The 18121-nt window shown below is 31.3% G+C and overlaps 1 protein-coding gene across 1 annotated transcript; it reads left to right on the top strand.

Annotated features, from left to right (window-relative positions):
• The first annotated feature begins 5728 nt into the window (after positions 1–5728).
• LOC143614999 (UPF0481 protein At3g47200-like) lies at positions 5729–6652 on the top strand. The gene has a single exon (XM_077088269.1). It carries the CDS (start codon positions 5729–5731, stop codon positions 6650–6652), a length of 924 nt encoding a protein of 307 aa, XP_076944384.1.
• The last annotated feature ends 11469 nt before the right edge of the window (positions 6653–18121 follow it).

Here is an 18121-nt window from a genome sequence, read left to right as displayed (position 1 = left end):
AGCAACAACTAGATTCCTATTGTTGGTTTCCTCTTTCTTTTGTTGTTTACTACTATACTCATCAATTTTCACCTATACGAGCTAGGGGACGTTTTTATTTATTCAAATTTGGCTGAACTAATTTCACTAGAAAGTGACTGGTTGATTAGAGATGATACTGGATGCCTTCGAATTCAATTAGAATTTAAGAATTATTCACAATCTTCATCGCATGTTCGATGTTCAATGAACATATGGTTTTACCTTTTCCACTATTAATTTTTTAAAAAAAGCGAGTCGGCTTGCTGAGCACAAACTAGCTCAAATTGTATCCGGGTATGGTTCGAGCTCGAGTTGTCAGCTTGGTTGAAGAGTTGCTTCTGAGCTGCATTCCATCCCGGCCATTATGTGCCAGTCTGAAATGAGCATGCGTTCAACAAAAGATCCCGGCCATTATGTACCAGCTGGCAATTGGGTACCTATTAAAAACACGATAAAACATGTTAATAAAAAAAGTACGGTATGTGATTTTTCTATTTTCATAAATAATTGAAATTAGTAGGCTAGACTCCCTCATTATCCCTTATTGGTACACAAAACTTAAAACTGTCTTATAGTCATGACATATAAAATAGTTAAACGAGTCGTATTCAAGTTTTATATTTGTGTCACGCGCGTCGCCTCTTACCTGTCAAACCTGTTAAGACACGAATTGCCAGCCATGTGTTATAAAAGTTATATTTTTATAGAATGTATACGAAATATTCATTGAGTATCCAATTGTAATGCCATAGGTAGGGCTTTAAGCGAACCGGACGGCTGGCGGACGTTCGACTGTACGTTCGGGGGAAGCCTGTTTATGTCCGCCCATTTAATAAACAAACCAAACATGAACAAAAAAAATTATGTTCGCTAAGCTTAACGGATTAAAACAGAGTCACAGAGGCCCTGTTCGTTCAATAGTGTTCATGAACATTTAGTAACGTCCGTCCAATTACATCTGGTAAAGTCCGTCCGGTTACTAATATAATGCTTTGGTTACTATGTTAGGTTTTAAGTATTTTTTAGATATCATGTGGTGTAATTCCGAATTTGTAGGTGAACTTGTGTGGATTGATGATTATTCCTTTTGAATTAATATGTAATCATTTATGTTTGTTTGTTCGTTAGAGTCATTTATGTTTGTTTGTCCATTAATGAAATATTCGTTAATCTTTAAACCCGAAAACCTAACTCGTTTTAAAATTTTCGAATATTCTTTTGTTTTTAATTGATATGTTTATTGATTAATAATGTTATTAATTAATCCCAAGTTTCAGTGTATGTATTTTATTGCCTTTAAATCAAGTCTATGGGTGTAAAGTGTCAAACTTGTTGTCGCGCCACGCAATAGGCTTGTCCTCAAAACTCTTGCGATACGCGACGAGCTCATGAACTCTATGAACCAAATTTGCAACTATTATTATATTATATAATATATTTAAATATTAATGATTATTTGGTAATTATACACTTAATCTTAAGCTCTTGTTATCGGTCAAACAAATGTTCAATGATCCTCGTTTATTTTATTTTTGATTGTTTGAATAAGTAATATACTTTTCTTAATTTATTATTTATCATTCGTTTGTTTGAACACTCTATTTTTTTTAACGAATAGATCGACAATTAATTCATGTATTCCACATATCATTATATTTATTATTAGTTTGATCCTCCCGTGTTAGGGAGTTTATTCAAGTTTTTGTTTTTAATCGTTTTGCTATTTTATGATGATTTATTTTATTTTTTAACGTAATTTTGTTTTAATTTAATAAAAATATATTATTTTGTTATTATATTTTTTAACGTTTGGGTTTTTTCAATTGAGATGTGTTTGTTTTTTAGCTTTTTAACGAACAAACATAAACGCACACGGGCATGTTGATTTTTTTAAATGAACAAACATGAACACACATATTTGTCTAATGAAAAAGGGGACGTTGATGTAGTTGACGATGGTGGGTAGTATCGGAAGTTAACCGGCGAAGAAGATGATAGACCAACAACTTAGAACATGTAAAAGAGATAAATTAAATTAGAGTTTAACGATGAAATTGTTTACCAATAAATGAGATCTATAACCCATTTAAGGGCTATTAGGGTTTGGTAAGACATATAACCCGTGAAAATTATTCTTTTATGATTAAGAGGTTATTTCACAAATAAATGAGATGTTATAACTCTTTAAACCAGCTTTGTGTTCTTGAATCTTGAACACGGTAGCTAAAATTCTTGACGTCGCGGTAGGATTTCACCGTAGACAATTATATAGATAGTTAGATTTATCATTAGTTAAGATCGGCTAAAAATGAAAACCGAAGCAAAAAATGAGAACGCAAAATATAGATAATGTGATTTTTAAACATTTAGGATGAAAGTCATGAAACCTGAAACAATTGTAAAAAATATTTTCTGTAATGTTTGTTAGGCCACGATTTTTATACTGAGGATCCTTTATCCTTGACTGTCTTATGGATAGTTTATTCTTGAAATATACGTCAGGATATAAAGGATCGACGATCCTCGGTATTATTTGTTTACTAATGATTGTGTTTAGTATGGTGATATGTTAGACAGGTATAACAACTTTAAAATGTACTTGTACGAGTTATCCTCACGGGACATCCTATAGTTGGAACGTGGATCCAGGATCCTAATTCAACATAGCTGATTATGGACGAACTCTCTAGAAGATTGATGTTTAAATATCAACAACGGCTGTGTGACTCATTCTTCTGCTTATTTCGCTAATGGGTGGCTATTGGCACGTGGTCAAAGGTCGTGGAGCGGCTAGGTGGAAGACTTCCGGATAGATAGGAAAGATCGTTATTGTTATTATCTTATTTAAATGAAATATGATCGAGTAGGAAAAAAAACACATGTACTTACACACACTAGAGCAGAACTAAACACTCTCTCTACACTAGCTTTCTTTGTAATCTCGATCATATACTCCATAAACACTTGTATGGGGCGGCTGGGTAGGGTTAATATTATTATTATATTATAATTTAAATTCAAATGTTACAATTTAAACCCTAGACTTTACGAATATATATAAACTATTTTAAACTTTGTTTCACTTTGAACCTTGAACTTTATAATAGTGCAAAGTTGATTAAAACTTGTTATATTTTTAATATCCTTAGATTGCTTACATTTTATACCCAATTAGTTTGCATATCGTTTAACATAGTAAAATAAAATAATAATAATAATAATAATAACAGTTTAAATCTCGGAGTTTCTTTACTTGAACAAAAAGAATAGGAATGAACGAATAATAATTTAAACCATCGGAAGTATTATATAAATGGTGAACAAAATAACAAGAATACATCGAAAATTGAAAACGGGTCGGACTTTCGGGTTTGAAAATTAACGAATGTTACAAAAATGTTGTACACTCTTCTTCACACGTAATAGGTTTATGTAATATAATAATAGCTATGGGTTAAAGCAGATTTCCTTGAAAAATAAAGGGCTGAAAGTGTAAAAAACTAAAGTACACTGTAACAATAGGTTTTCTTTTATATATAGTATAATAATAATAATCTTATTTTATGATGTCCCTTTTCATTTGAATTCATAAAAGAGCGTTTTTACTGCAAAGGAATATTACGAACAAAAATAATGATGACCAAATTGTTCTTTTATCTTTCAACGGAGTGATGAAATTGCTAACACATTTTTTGATGTTATAATTCTTCCAAATTTAGATTAAAACTATTTTTTTTTAAATTTCTTTTGCTATTTTGTTAATTCTTATAAAGAATTAACATGGTTAGGTTTTTCCTAAATCAATCAATCTGCTTATAATTATAAAATATGAAATCAAATCTGTATATAAATGTTACTAGCTTTTGAACCCGAATATTACACGGGATTTGTCAAATGACCAAAATTTAGGTTTTTAATCATACGTAATTCAGGGGGTTTCTTTTGAATCTATAGATTAGTTTTAATATTATCACACACTTTAAATGTTACATATTTAAATTATACATTTTCTTAATATTGAAATAATGCTTCAGTATAACATAAAATTAATTTTTGATACCTAAATATATTCAAGATGTTTTATATGATCAATAAGAATGTAAATTAAATAGTGTTTTACAAATTGTAAGATTATAAATATTGTATTTATTCAACGAATTTGATACACACGTAACTAAATATCTATTATACGATAATGGTTAGTAAATCATTATTTAACTAATTTAATAATTCACTGTTTGATTTTAAACTTATTATATATATTCAATGGTTTATGGTTTATATGCTTTTTTAAAATTATGGTAAAATTTTATATATCTAGTAGTAAAATTAGATTTAATGGGTTAGTAAAAGTTATTGTGATTTAAATCACATTAAATACATTTTCTCGTATGGGTTACAACTAATGTGTCGTATCAATTAAATACATAATCCATGGAGAGCTTGGATTAAGGAGAATGAAGATTAGAAAAGATTGAATGTGGTTATGACACATCATTATTATTATTTTTGTTTATTAGTATTGGTAGATAATTGATTGTGATATAAATGAAACCGATATTTATAGGTGCTTTATATTATAGTTATAGTTAATTATCTATAAAAGTAGCTCAAAGTTAATTAATTATCTCAAAGTAGCTCTAAATTAATTGGTTTTATCAATATTTTATTTTTGCTCGGGGTGAATTATATTCAATACCAACCCAGACGGGACGATCTTCCCATTAGGGCCGAAACGCCACGGGACACCAACGTCTAGAGGGTACTCCATCCATCCTTAAGACGAAGTGTAGTGGGCTACAACTTGGGCGAGAAGGGCGCGAACATCGCCCCCCCCCCCCCCCCCCCCCCCCCCCCGGCGATATGTGGGTGAAAAGGGGCGGGGGTGGGGTTCTTTTGTCGCCCGGAAGAAGAAGAAAAGTATTATTATTTTATTAATATGTGTTATATATATATATATATATTACTATTGTAGCCCCTACATCATTACACTTCAAAAACAAATTATCAGCCCTTGCTGACTGGGCGTCACACGATGCAAAACGCCCCAATTTATAGCCCCTTTACTACGCATAGCCTTAAAACGAGAAACTTTCATGCTGGTCAAAGCCATGATTTTTTTGGAAACCGTGTTGTTTTCAAAATTGCATCCAAAGTCCAAACAATTTGCATAAAATATTGATAATTAAATTAAAAACGTTCTCTGCAAAACTCCAAGTGTTACCTGCCTCATTCACCGTTTAAAAAATAGGCTAAACAGCCATATCGACTTTTCTCTAAGAAACACTCAGCTGATCAGATCTACACCACCACTCTATTCCTATTCCATCGATCTTCTACGTGCAACTGGATTTTAAGGTAAGTTCTACTTTTAAAGGCTAAACGTGATTGCAACTGTTAAAATCGATCATGCAGTTGCAAGTTCTAGTTCCATGCATTTGTGATTTTGAAAAATGTCGGTTATTTTCTGATTTTGCAGTTTGTTAGTTTGTGATATGAATGTGCTATTTCAATACTTCATGATTCTGAATCAGGGGCGGACCTATGTAGAGATTAGGAAGGGGGGGGGGGGGGGCACCTTAAACTTTTTTTTAAGGTTATTTGTATGTGAAAATCCCGATAGCCCCCCTTAAGATTAGTGTTAAGTATCGATGTCGCCCCCCAAGAAAATGCGTTTAGGAAATACAATGATGCTGAAATTGGCAAAATGATGGTTATAGATGCTTGTTTTATACTTGAGTTCATTCTCCAGATTCCTGAATATGATGATGAATCAAATTCGAGAATATTGTTGCTACATCAATATGTAACATTGGACTTGATGTTACTAGAAAATCAGATTCCTTTCTTTATTCTTGAACAAATATTTCAGTGCACTGTAACAAAATTTATGCCTGATGCCTCCCTTATTAAACTTATCAATCCAGTTCTATCTTACCACAACCTATTTGAAGCGGATATAAATGCTGAAAACATTTCCGTTGATACCCCTCATCATATTCTTAGCCTTTTACATGAATGCTACAAGCCACTACATGACATTACAAAACACAACTTCGACTTAGGAATCCCTTCGGCTGTAGATCTAGATAGAGCATGGGTCAACTTAAAACCTAACCAAAATCCCTCTTGGTTGATGGGGATGGACGTGACCTTAGCTAGGTTCACATGCTTTTTTGGGTCTTGGCGTAAGCCAACTCTTAGGATGCCGGTATTTGTTGTTGGTGATTTCACTGAGTCGATTTTAAGGAATCTCATTGCATACGAGCAATCAGGTCTAACCCGTAGTTATGTTACATCATATGCTTATGCCATGGATATGCTTGTGAATACTCAAGAAGATGTTGCTAAGTTGGTAGACTCAGGAGTCCTTGTCAACTATTTGGGTTCAAATGAAGATGCCGCTAATATGATCAACAACATATGCAAAGAAGTTGCATGGGTAGATTTCTTTTACGAAGAACAATGGGCAGTGTTGAATAAGTACACAGATGGTTACTGGCAAAAAAGACTAGCTTGGTTGAGACGTACTTACTTCAATAGTCCATGGAATATGATTGCTCTATTTGCTGGAATCGTCTTATTTGCTCTAACAGTGGTTCAAACCGTTTTTACCATTAAGTCTTCATGAAGCAACAGCTAGATCTATGTTGTAAGTTTCCTTTTATTTTGTTGTTCACTATTAAAGTTGATGTACTTGACAAATATCATATATGTTGGGGACGTTTTTCATTCATTATTATTTGTTTGAATTAATCTCACTAAAACTGAAAACTGATTGGTTGATTAGAGATGATATAGTATTCCTTCAAATAACATTAGGATTAAAGATTTGTTCACAATCTTAATAGAATTGCAAGTTTAATTTCCAAAGGAATTCAAGAACTAGTTTCATGGTTGCGGGCCACTATTCATGAGTCGCGAACAACTCTTTTGGTTTTGATGTTCTTTGCATATTTGATGTTCATCTAGTTTGACATTTCATCATTCCAAGTGTAAAATCGAATTCATTATATCAATTTCAATATGTTCACAAGATATTTTACTTGCAGAGTTGTAGTTATGTTGTTCGAGATTCCATCTTGATGGATTCTACTTTTATGACGGAATCATTGGCACTTTCAAAAGTTTTTATGAAAAAACTTGCAAAAGAAAGAATTAAACTCTCTTGATCGCAGGGCCGGCCCAATAGCTATCTTGGGCCAAGCCAGGGTTTTAGGCCCCAAAAATAAAGAGGCCCCCGAATTTAAAAAAAAAAGTTATTTTAGGTTTTCTATCGCTGCCGAAGAACGGCAGTAAGAAGAATGAAAGGTAGATTGGAGGCGACTATTTTGGTTCTTTCCACGCACAAGATTTCACACAAATTATTGAATGGAAAGTGTAAATCATCATTAATCGCTAACGGCACTCTAATATCAATCATCTATTTTCTTCATGCTCATCTTTAAATACCAAGTAAGTTTCATATTCTCTGGTTCTTATATTCTTCTATTTTTAATCAGTGATTGTCTGATTGAACTGGCAGTTGCAAATTTTGGTTTCAGTTTTTGGTTCTGAGGCTGAGTGTTATAAGCATCTGGTTCAAGTAATCAAGTGTGCAATTTTTTTTTTGGATTGCCGGTTCAAGTGGTCCGTGGATTTACTAAATTGCTATCAAACTCTACCAATCTGAGGTTAGTCTATCGTGTCGGTTTATTTGTTTGTTTATATACTAAATTGACAGTTTATAATTTGCCCAAATTGAATTCTTGCCCAATTATATTAGAAATTTAGAATTTGCCCTAATTGATTTTTTTTGCCCATTTGTGTTAGAGTTTAGAAATTTAGAAACTGCCTAATTGAATCCTTGCCCATTGTTATTTGCTACTTGTTTCAATGTCACATTGACACCGAACTTACGAATCTGGTTATGCAAAAAAGCAAAAAAAAAATTAAAGGGGAGGCTTTAATTGAATCACAAAAGGGAGGCTTTTACGAATCGAATGCCTATATTGCCTATAGAATTGTGTTAACTATTCCCGTAATTGTTGCTTCCACGGAGCGTAGTTTTTCCAAATTAAAGTTGATAAAAAATTATTTATGATCTACAATGTCACAAGAAGGTTAAACGGTTTAGCTTTTTTGTCGATTGAGGAGAACTTTTTGGCAGAAATTGATTATGATTATTTCATTAAACAATTTGCATCTAAGAAAGCTAGAAAAATAAATTTCATGCAATCATTATTTTCCACCGACACAATTTAACTTAAAAAAGCAAATTTAACTCAGCCAACTATAAACGTTTTGGTTTATCATTGCCGGTCCCAAGCCTGGAAAAAGGAGGAGGGTTTATATTAAAAAGTTCGAAAAAAGCCCCCAACTTGATTGCTAGCTTGAGGCCTGTAAAAACCTTGGGCCGCCACTGCTTGATCGAGACATTGTCCCCAACTAGAGATTTGTCTAATCTCTAAATTTGCCTCAACAAGCATGACATTTTAGCCCACTCCCACCAACATAAAGGAACAACCCACATTTCCCATTGAACTTAAAATCAACCCAAAATTCAAGCCTAATAAACTGGCTCTATAAACAAAGAGGGTGTATTTGATTCGCATAATTTTTGAATTTTTTTTGAGTTGGAATCAATTATTTGGAAAATCCATAATGTGTTTGGTTGGTAAATTTGTTGATGGAATAGGAATCATACTCCTCATATTCTCCCCCTTACCCCCCCCCCCCCCTTTTTCTTACAACCCGCAAACCAGTTGAGGTCAAACATGTTTGAGTTCGGAGCGGGTCGATTAAAATGCGAGTTACTTTGGTTGGGGTTAAAACAAGTTTTATACATGTACATGAACACTTGATACAACAAAGTGTTAAATGAAAAATATATGTGAAAGATTGAAGATGATGCATATACAAGACCAACCCATCGAAGAATATTAAGATAATCTTATGAATGAAGAAATGTAGCTTTTATAACTTAAGAAAAGTTGATAACTTATTTAAACAAAACTGTCTAAATAAAGATCATAGTGAACCATTGAACAATTTTAGACACACACTATCTTGATATAGTGTGTAACTTATTCATTCTTGCGCAATACCGAGGGTCACTAGAGGGTTGTTCTAGTGATTTAATTGATGAGCTAGAAAAGAATCACTATTTTGATATAGTGCTAGATATAGAGTTATCATTATTAAGAGATTACACTATCTTAACACCATTGAAGAATTGTAGACGAACACTATCTTGATATAGTGTGTTAAAGAAGACGATTCTTTTCTTTGAAGAGTAAAACATGTAAGTGGTGATCCCTGTCATTTAGGGAGACGTCTAGTTGAAAAAAAAAACAATTCAAAGCTATATCGCGTAAATTCATTTAATTAAACAGTTTCAAAATCTTGTTTTCTTAATTATTCCATTCGTTATGATGCTATAAAAAATTAGTTGGTCGCAAAATGATTCTGCAAATCTTCATGACAAACGAAACAGCCATTTTTGGAATTTTAGAATTCATTTTGCTCTTTTATTTTAAGATATTATTATTATTTTTTTCATTTATTATTGACATTGTGTTTTGAGTTTAAATATATAAACCAATATTAGAAAATTACCGATTTTTCATTTGTTTGTCAAATCGTATCACTTTGTTATGTAAAAGTTATGTTCTTTTCATGTAAAATGATAATATTAACCTTATATATTTTTGGACGTTGGATTTCTATGACTTCTTTTATCAACGTCAAATTGGTTGCCAACCGTTCATACTAATTTTAACGTTACATGTCTAAGTCCTTCAGGAACACCATCAAAATACACCACTGTGGAAAATCCCATTTGATCATGTTTTAAATCTAAGACCATAAGTTTAAAGCCTTAATGTACCATCACCTTCGTGTCGTTAGAGACCAACTACAGTTTTCTATGGCTTTAATTTTTGTTTTTTCAGATTTAACAACATTGACTACCAAACATGCAAGCATTTGACTAACCATGAGGACCAAATCAACAAACTTAAATGACAATGATTATATATGATCCGTAAGTTGCGCATAAATACTGAAACCATTTAATTAACTCCATTATATATGTCTAACAGTTACGGTAAGATTTTAAATAATAACGTATTGCATTATTAATATAGTAACGGATTTTACGTTCATCTCAATTTTAGTAAGCTTTTAATGATTTCACCTATTTATACCCAACATTTTTACTCAAAACCATAAAATTTAAAATTGTTTTAATCCTTAAAAAAACCATACCCAATAAAATTCCACTAAATATTTAGGATGGCACGGTTCACCGGCAGTACTCATGTGGCGTTTCTCATGTTCCTTATAGTCGTAGGTATGTATACTTTACCAATTTACCTATGAATATGCAATGAATTTTAACTTACTAATCTTTATATTATATGTATACTTGATCGATGATATATACAGTTGAAATGATGGCATCCGCATTGGCATATCCACCGATGCCGGTTTGTAAAGAGTATTTAGCGTTCAATCCACATTATTGCGATCACGATAAATACGTCTCGGATGATTGTTGGATAGCATGTCGGGATAAACATGTTGCTTCTCTAATAAACGCACAGTGTGCTTACTTTCTCCAATTTCCTGGTCAAAATAATTCTGCTTGTAAATGTATCTATTATTGTAGGTAACGCTTTTTATTAAGTGATATCTACCTATATAATAAAAGAATGGGTTTTTCAACAATATCCTATTTTTCCTCACAACTCTTCTATAGTCCACGTGGAATTTTCTCAAGATTTCAGCTCACTATTTGTTTATTATATTAAAATTATATTATAATAAAATAATACAAATCTCATCGCAGGTCATTTTGAATTTAAAAGAAATCCTATTTGAACAATTTTGTTACAATCATCATCATCATCATCATCGTACTCAGTATATCCCACCAATAGCAATGCTATGGTAGGGTCTGAGGAGGGTAAGATGTAGACAACCTTACCTCTACCCCATAGGGATAGAGAGGCTGCTTCCGATGAGACCCCCGGCTCGATAGTAGTTTTGCATCAAGCCTTGGACATAAGGCACATAGCACTCAATCATCGGGACACCGGCTGATTGGTGCATGTGCCCTTGTCTTTCGGCTATCAACGCCACCACATGATGCCTGAATAACCTTCCCCCACTTTTAACGTTATTTTCACGAGATTAGTAAAATAACGTCAAAATTAGTGCAATTTTACTTTTGCCCACCCGAGAGTTCACACATATATACATTATATGCGTGCACCGCCAGCAGGGCAAAATTTTGTTACAATCTAATCCTTTATATCCCAAATATTAGCTAGATTTCTGTCAAACTCAATTTGATCATTCATGCTTAACCCCAAAAGTCGCTCAATCTCCTTAGCAGCCTATCATTAATCGTCAATCTTTTTCAAGGATTTTGTTATTAATGTCTATCATTAATCTTCTATCTTCTTCAATAAGTATACTAACTGTAATTTTTATTTAAAGAAATCGATTTTACATAAACTGCAATATCGAATCGTTTGCTTCTTATTTCTAACCGATAGCCATCATTATTGTACGACAATGTATCTTCTAACAACAATTGTTCTTTTCTCATTTGAATTTGTGTTAGTTGATGATTCAGATGAACCCTAAATAGATTTCGTAATGCATTTTGTCAGGAATTGATGGTTAGAGCATCATCTCAAATTTGTTCTTGGTGTTTAAAAACAGGTGCGGGTGGTGGACACAACATGGAAACTGATTTCGTTTGGTTCTCAGTTTTAAAGGTATTATGGAATTTGTCTCTAAATTCTAGGCTCTTTTATTAAATTGATTTGATTGGTTTGGTTCAGTTTTAATGTTGGAATTAGACTAATCTATTATGAAAACTTAATAATTTTCATATATACCAAGGATGATGATATATACATATTTACCCCATATTTGAGATCTTTGGATGTATTTTTACACAATTTGATACTAAATATCTTTATGTTAAATATACCATTTCTGTTTTCACCTTCATCTCTCTTTTATTGTAGATTAAGGAAATATTAAGCTTAAATGAGGTATATGGGTCATTACGCATTCAATTATATATCATAAAATTGATAAAATGTGTGGTGTTATAATAAATTTGAGAAATATTTATTAAAAAATTTAAAATTTAAATTTCAAGATATAAAGATATCTTCCTTATATCTTTTTATTTCAAGTTTAATATTTTTAATATTATAATAATAGCTTTCATGTTCAGAAGATGCTGATGAAGTTTTTATTGTAGTCAATCATTTAGTTTTCTGAACATTTATTTAAAGGTGACGACACTGGTGTTCATGAATTTCTGATTCAAACTCATTGAATCAAGTAGTTGGTATGTTGATGTTGAATTCGTAGGCGACAAATACGTCTTCACATCTGACTGAAGATTTTACCTACCTATGAGTTTCATTATAAATATGTTGTTTTGTTGATTGTTTTACTTCTTTTAGATTTTCGGACATTTGCATAATTCTCCCACTGATCCAAACCATTCAAGGTGATACCTGATGTCAAAGTTATTTCATAAAGGTAACCCAAATATTTCTTTGGTTTATGTTTATGTTAAGTTATTATCTAATCAGTCAAAGCAAGGTGTTACACACATGTACACATAGGTAATTTGGTTTTTCAATTTGTTAATTTCACTAATTTATATTCATATCATATTTTAAGTTTTTTAAAGTACAGATATAAATTATTGAAATGATAATATTCTAAAACATTAATGTCACTAATTTATATCATTATTTTATTAGATACTACCTATAAACTTATTTTAGTAAACTGAAATTTGTTATTAAAAGTCATTAAACTTACGTTTATATATATCTTTGCAGAAATATGGATGCCAATTTCTGCTTTGAATTTCAAATTACATCTACATTTAGTATTATGCAAATGTATTTGTTATTAACAAACTTAATGCAGCTAGCGATTGATTATATTCTTCAAAGCCTAATGTTACTTCCTCTCAACATGCAACTACCAAGCTTTATATGGAATCTTTAAGGATCATTATTACTTCATCTCGCAATATTGGTAATATAGATTCAACAATATTAATTCAATTGTTCATCATTGTTTTTGAAACATTATTGAACATTGTGATATTTGTTGTTTAAAGTTAAAAAATCATTTTTTGAAATCTTATTTAGTTATATCATTCTTTAATAGATTGACTAATGGCACCGTCTAACTTCATAGCAAAGATATATGTCAATCAGGTTTATAGTTTAATTGTTTTTTAAAATTTAATATCTACTGCATGCATCTTTCACGACATTAGTATTAACTTATTATTTTAAGGTTTTCAGTAATATTCTATCGGTAAAAACAATTGCGGTATTTTTTTATTATTATTATTATGTTTGTTTGTTTGTTTGGTTGGTTATTTTAAAATTTGAGAAGTTTTATGAATTGCAATAATGGTTTATGTTATTAATAACATTATGAAATATTGATTATATAGTTTTATTTATACTTTGAACACAATATATATTTATTCTTGCTTTTAATTTCAAAAGTATATTATATTTGTTTTAAAATTATAAAAATTGATGTTTTGTTTATGTTTCTTTTATTAATATTAATAGTCCGTGTATTATACGGGTTCTAACCTAGTTAATAATATATGATCAAGTTTTATGATTGATTATTTGGTTGTTGGTGGTCTTTCCTCTACATCGACATTAGATCGTATCAGACTTTTTCTATTTCTTCCTCATATACGTCACGAAAAGCATCTTTCACATCCCTAAAGCAATTTCTATTAATTAATTAAAAAATAAAACTACTGCTTTTTTTTAGGTATTTGAGTTAATATGTTGAAACATCCAAATGATTTACAATGAAGTGGCAAGTAAGCGGGCAACAAGCTGCGCCGTAACCCCCCCCCCCCCTTTTTGAAGAGCAAACCCATCCATATAGTTTAAAAATAAAAGTTACATTAACTACTTGATTATCGATCTATATAGTTTAAAAAAGGATGGTGGCCACATAAGGGAATTATGTTCCATGCTTTTGATATGTATATTCAGTGACGGATCCATAAAATTTAGCCAGTTGGTGCAAAAAAAAGTTCAACCTAGAACTCGTGCAAAAAAAAGTTCAACCTAGAACTCGTCAATTCAAACTAAAATAAGTCAAACCAATGTGGGTCGGGTCAAATCGTAACGAGTCGAGTAAAAAATTTACATTAAACAAACTATGTATAGAAATGTAAACATTAAATTTCATTAAAGATAAACAAAATAAATATTACAATTGACCTTTACGTGATTTCATCTTTTAAAAACGGTCAATTACAGCTTCATTCGTAACACTTAAAAGTGCTTCTTTTCAACAATACAAATTACATAAGCATTCAAAAAATATTCACCAAATCATTTACCTAAATTTGTCTTTATGATCTTGTGTAACACCCTTGGCAAACACAACATCGTCCCACTCTTAGGCTATCCCACATCGGCCGTGGACAAGAGAGATCCTTGGTTCATAAGTAATGTCCTGCCTCTTAATATCACCAACGCGTTTTGGGCAACCAAAAACAAATCCGTGAGTTCTTCGTGGGCAGAGCGGATAATATTGGTGGTGCGAGGGGCCGGGGTGTTACAGTTGGTATCAGAGCCACTCTTATGCCGTTCGGGATGATGGGACACGCCTCATCGAGGACGATGAGTCCAAAGGGGGGTTGTTTGTAACACCCTTGGCAAACACAACATCGTCCCACTCTTAGGCTATCCCACATCGGCCGTGGACAAGAGAGATCCTTGGTTCATAAGTAATGTCCTGCCTCTTAACATCACCAACACGTTTTGAGCAACCAAAAACAAATCCGTGAGCTCTTCGTGGGCAGAGCGGACAATATTGGTGGTGCGAGGGGCCGGGGTGTTACATCTTGGTTGCCGAAAAACATCTCTCAACTGTTGCTGTTGCAATATGCAAAATTAATGTTAGCTTTAATAATCAATAAACCAAAAGTGAAAAGACATATGTTTCCTTGTTTCCACCATAACTCTAGCAAGATCCGTAATACATTTCAGATTAGCAAATCTTTCATCTTTTCGCACATTATCAATGTACAAGTCAAGTTGAAATGCATGAACAATTTTGTCCCCGTTATCAAAAGCATATGGATAAAACTTACACAGTCTCATTACCTTTGATCCATCAAACTTGAAAAATGAATCATACGGATTGAAAACCAACATCATTTGAAGTAAATCCATGTTAATCTCATTAAAATGATTACCAAATTCTTGAATTTCCATATCGACTACAGTGTTGAAACAATAAAATTTATAATAATGTTGATTGGTGATTATGTACCTTTGTCTTTTGGGTCTATAACCAGTGTCATCGACATAGTTTTATACCATGTGCAAAATTTGAATACCATATTTTCCACAAAATGAATGTACTTTCTCTAAAAGCCGATCATATCCATTTTCTCTATACGCTTGCAACTGTCCTTTAGTCGTTTCCACCAATAAACAACTTCCAAAATATATTGTTCTCTTCTTTGTAGTAGAGCTCGTGATAATACATTTGTAAGCCTTAAAATGTGTAACATCAATTGCAAATAAAAAATAAATTCAAATGAGTTTAAATATGCTAACATCTTGATTACTTGATTTTGAGAAGAATGATTACTGCATTCATCTCTAATACATATTTAAAAAGGTAAGTTGGGGAACTAAAAAAATTATGAATGAGTCACTAAAATATTTTTGGATGGGTCACTAAATTTTTTTTTTGATGGGTCACTTGGGTATTTGGACATTATATATTAAAAAATTATAAATGAAACTATGGACTTGAGTGGGTGTAAACGCTCCCCTGACCGAACACTAGATCCGCCCATGTGTATATTTGAGTATTGTACATTCCAACATGATTTTGGTTCTGGCTGAGTGGTTGTGGTGTTGTTTTGGATGATGTTTCCGTATTTTCCTAAGGTCGTTTCCAGCTTGTGATGGATTTTTTTTTCATTGCAGGTGGGCCCAGCCTATTGTAAAGCCTTCCGTTAGTGTATCGTGTTTTGCATACTATTCGTTTAATATTTATACATGTTCGTTGATTTTTGTTCAGTGTCGTTGAACTCAGGGTTCAATTTCTATTCATTACTTCGGAGTTAAATTGCTATTGATAGTAGATGTGTTTAAATCTGCACTAGAGTTTGGAGAAATGTTGATCATATACTCAATTTGGGTTTGATATTTGTTTTGTCTATGTGTTTTATATGCGAATATGGATCAGGTTCTTCTTTTTCGTGTTAGGCCCTTTTGTTTACATTGGTTGATTTTGGCATCTGCTTCATTAATTCTTTTTTTAGACCGTTATTAGACTATCAGGTGTGGTCCTCGATCTGCCGATGAAGAAGCCGACGGTGATTTTTTGTTGGAGATATCACCGATGAACATACCGATCTGTTTTAACAATTTTCCAAATCAAAAACATTATTTTATTTAATATATATAACCGCTTCACAATTGTTACTTTTCTTTTTAAACCAAAATTCCTCAAGACTTAAATCTAAGTTAGGTGGTGAAGATGGTGTTTCATGAAGATGCACAGATGAGAAAGAAGTTTTGACTTTGGGGTGGGTGGGGAATTGAGTATTTAGTAAATAATTTTATTTTTATTTCATGTTATATTTAATAAATGAATGTAAATTTTTTTATTTAGTTATATTAATTTAAAATGAATGTAATTATATTTTATTAGGTCTAGACTTATAGTTATATTAATTTAAATGAATTATCTTTTTATTTAGTTATATTAATTTAAATGAATGTATTTTTTATTTATATTTAATTCTTAATTTTAGATATTATTTTATTTGAAAAGAGATGGAAATGGTGAATTGATGACCATTTCCATGTTATTATGGAAGATAGTGGAATAAAGTGAGGTATGATGTGGCGTTGACGTGACACTCTAAAGTGAAAAGCAAAATGGTATCCACACCTTATAGTCTTACTGTTAGTAGTAATTGATAGCTTCATGTTACCAGTTTAATAATAAGTTTTTGTATTTAGTTAAATGGCTTTAATATTATGTTGTGCACTTTTTGAGTTTTTGTGTTATGTTACTTATGTAACATATAACTTATATATACTATATAATAAATAGAGGTTTTTAATGCCACATAATATTACATAAGATAGTTTTTTACAAAATTTTTCTATATCTCTTTCTTATTAAATGCATTTCCCTTTTTTATTAATAGTTTTATATTTAACTCTTTTTTTTCTTCTTAATCAATTATTTTCTCTTTTTAATAATTATTTTTTAATTTAAAATTTTAATACAAACATAAATATATTATTTTGTTTTATATAAATATGTTGTATTACTTATTAATATTAGGTTTTTATAATTAATAAATTTTCACGTTGATTTTTAGATAAAATATTCAATTTCTAATAAAGAAATTTTAACTTTATGGTTGTTTTGCAATAAAGATTAATAAAAGTTAAAGTCAACCACTATAGATGGTTTGATTTGTTTTTGAGACAACTTGTTTTAACGCATAGTAAGTGATGCGTTTCATTATCTAAGAAACTACTAATTTCGATATGTAGGTTAAAATTACAAATATTGTATACAAAAAAATATTTAGAGATTTATGAATTTTCAACAACTTTTTATTTCCGTATTGTGTAATATGTAATTTATTCTACCATATATTATATCTTTATATCATTTGAACATATTACATTGTGTTATTATGTAAACAAATTTATTTATTCTAACTCGTGTTCTACACGGGTCTTAATGCCATATGTCATTACACATGAGTGAACCTTACCAAATTTTACCATTTCTCTCATGTTAAATATATATTTCTTTTTCTTATTAATAGTTTTATATTTTATCTTTTTTTCTTTTCAGTCTATTATTATTGAGTGATATTGCGGTTTTTGTCCCAAATGTTTGTCGAAATCTGCGGTTTTAGTCCAATAGTTGTCTCTCATGTCTCTCACATTAACTACATTTCTCTTTTTAATATTTCATTATCAATTTTTAATGATTTCATCCTAATTTAAAAGAATTAATACCATATATATGTTAA

This window comes from Bidens hawaiensis, unplaced genomic scaffold, assembly GCF_021521415.1.
Source record: "Bidens hawaiensis isolate Kalapana, Puna unplaced genomic scaffold, B.hawaiensis_p1.1 tig00041658_1, whole genome shotgun sequence".
In the NCBI taxonomy this organism is placed as follows: Eukaryota; Viridiplantae; Streptophyta; class Magnoliopsida; order Asterales; family Asteraceae; genus Bidens; species Bidens hawaiensis.
The sequence above is the reverse complement of the archived record's forward strand: the minus strand, read 5'-3'. Positions and strand labels throughout refer to the sequence as shown.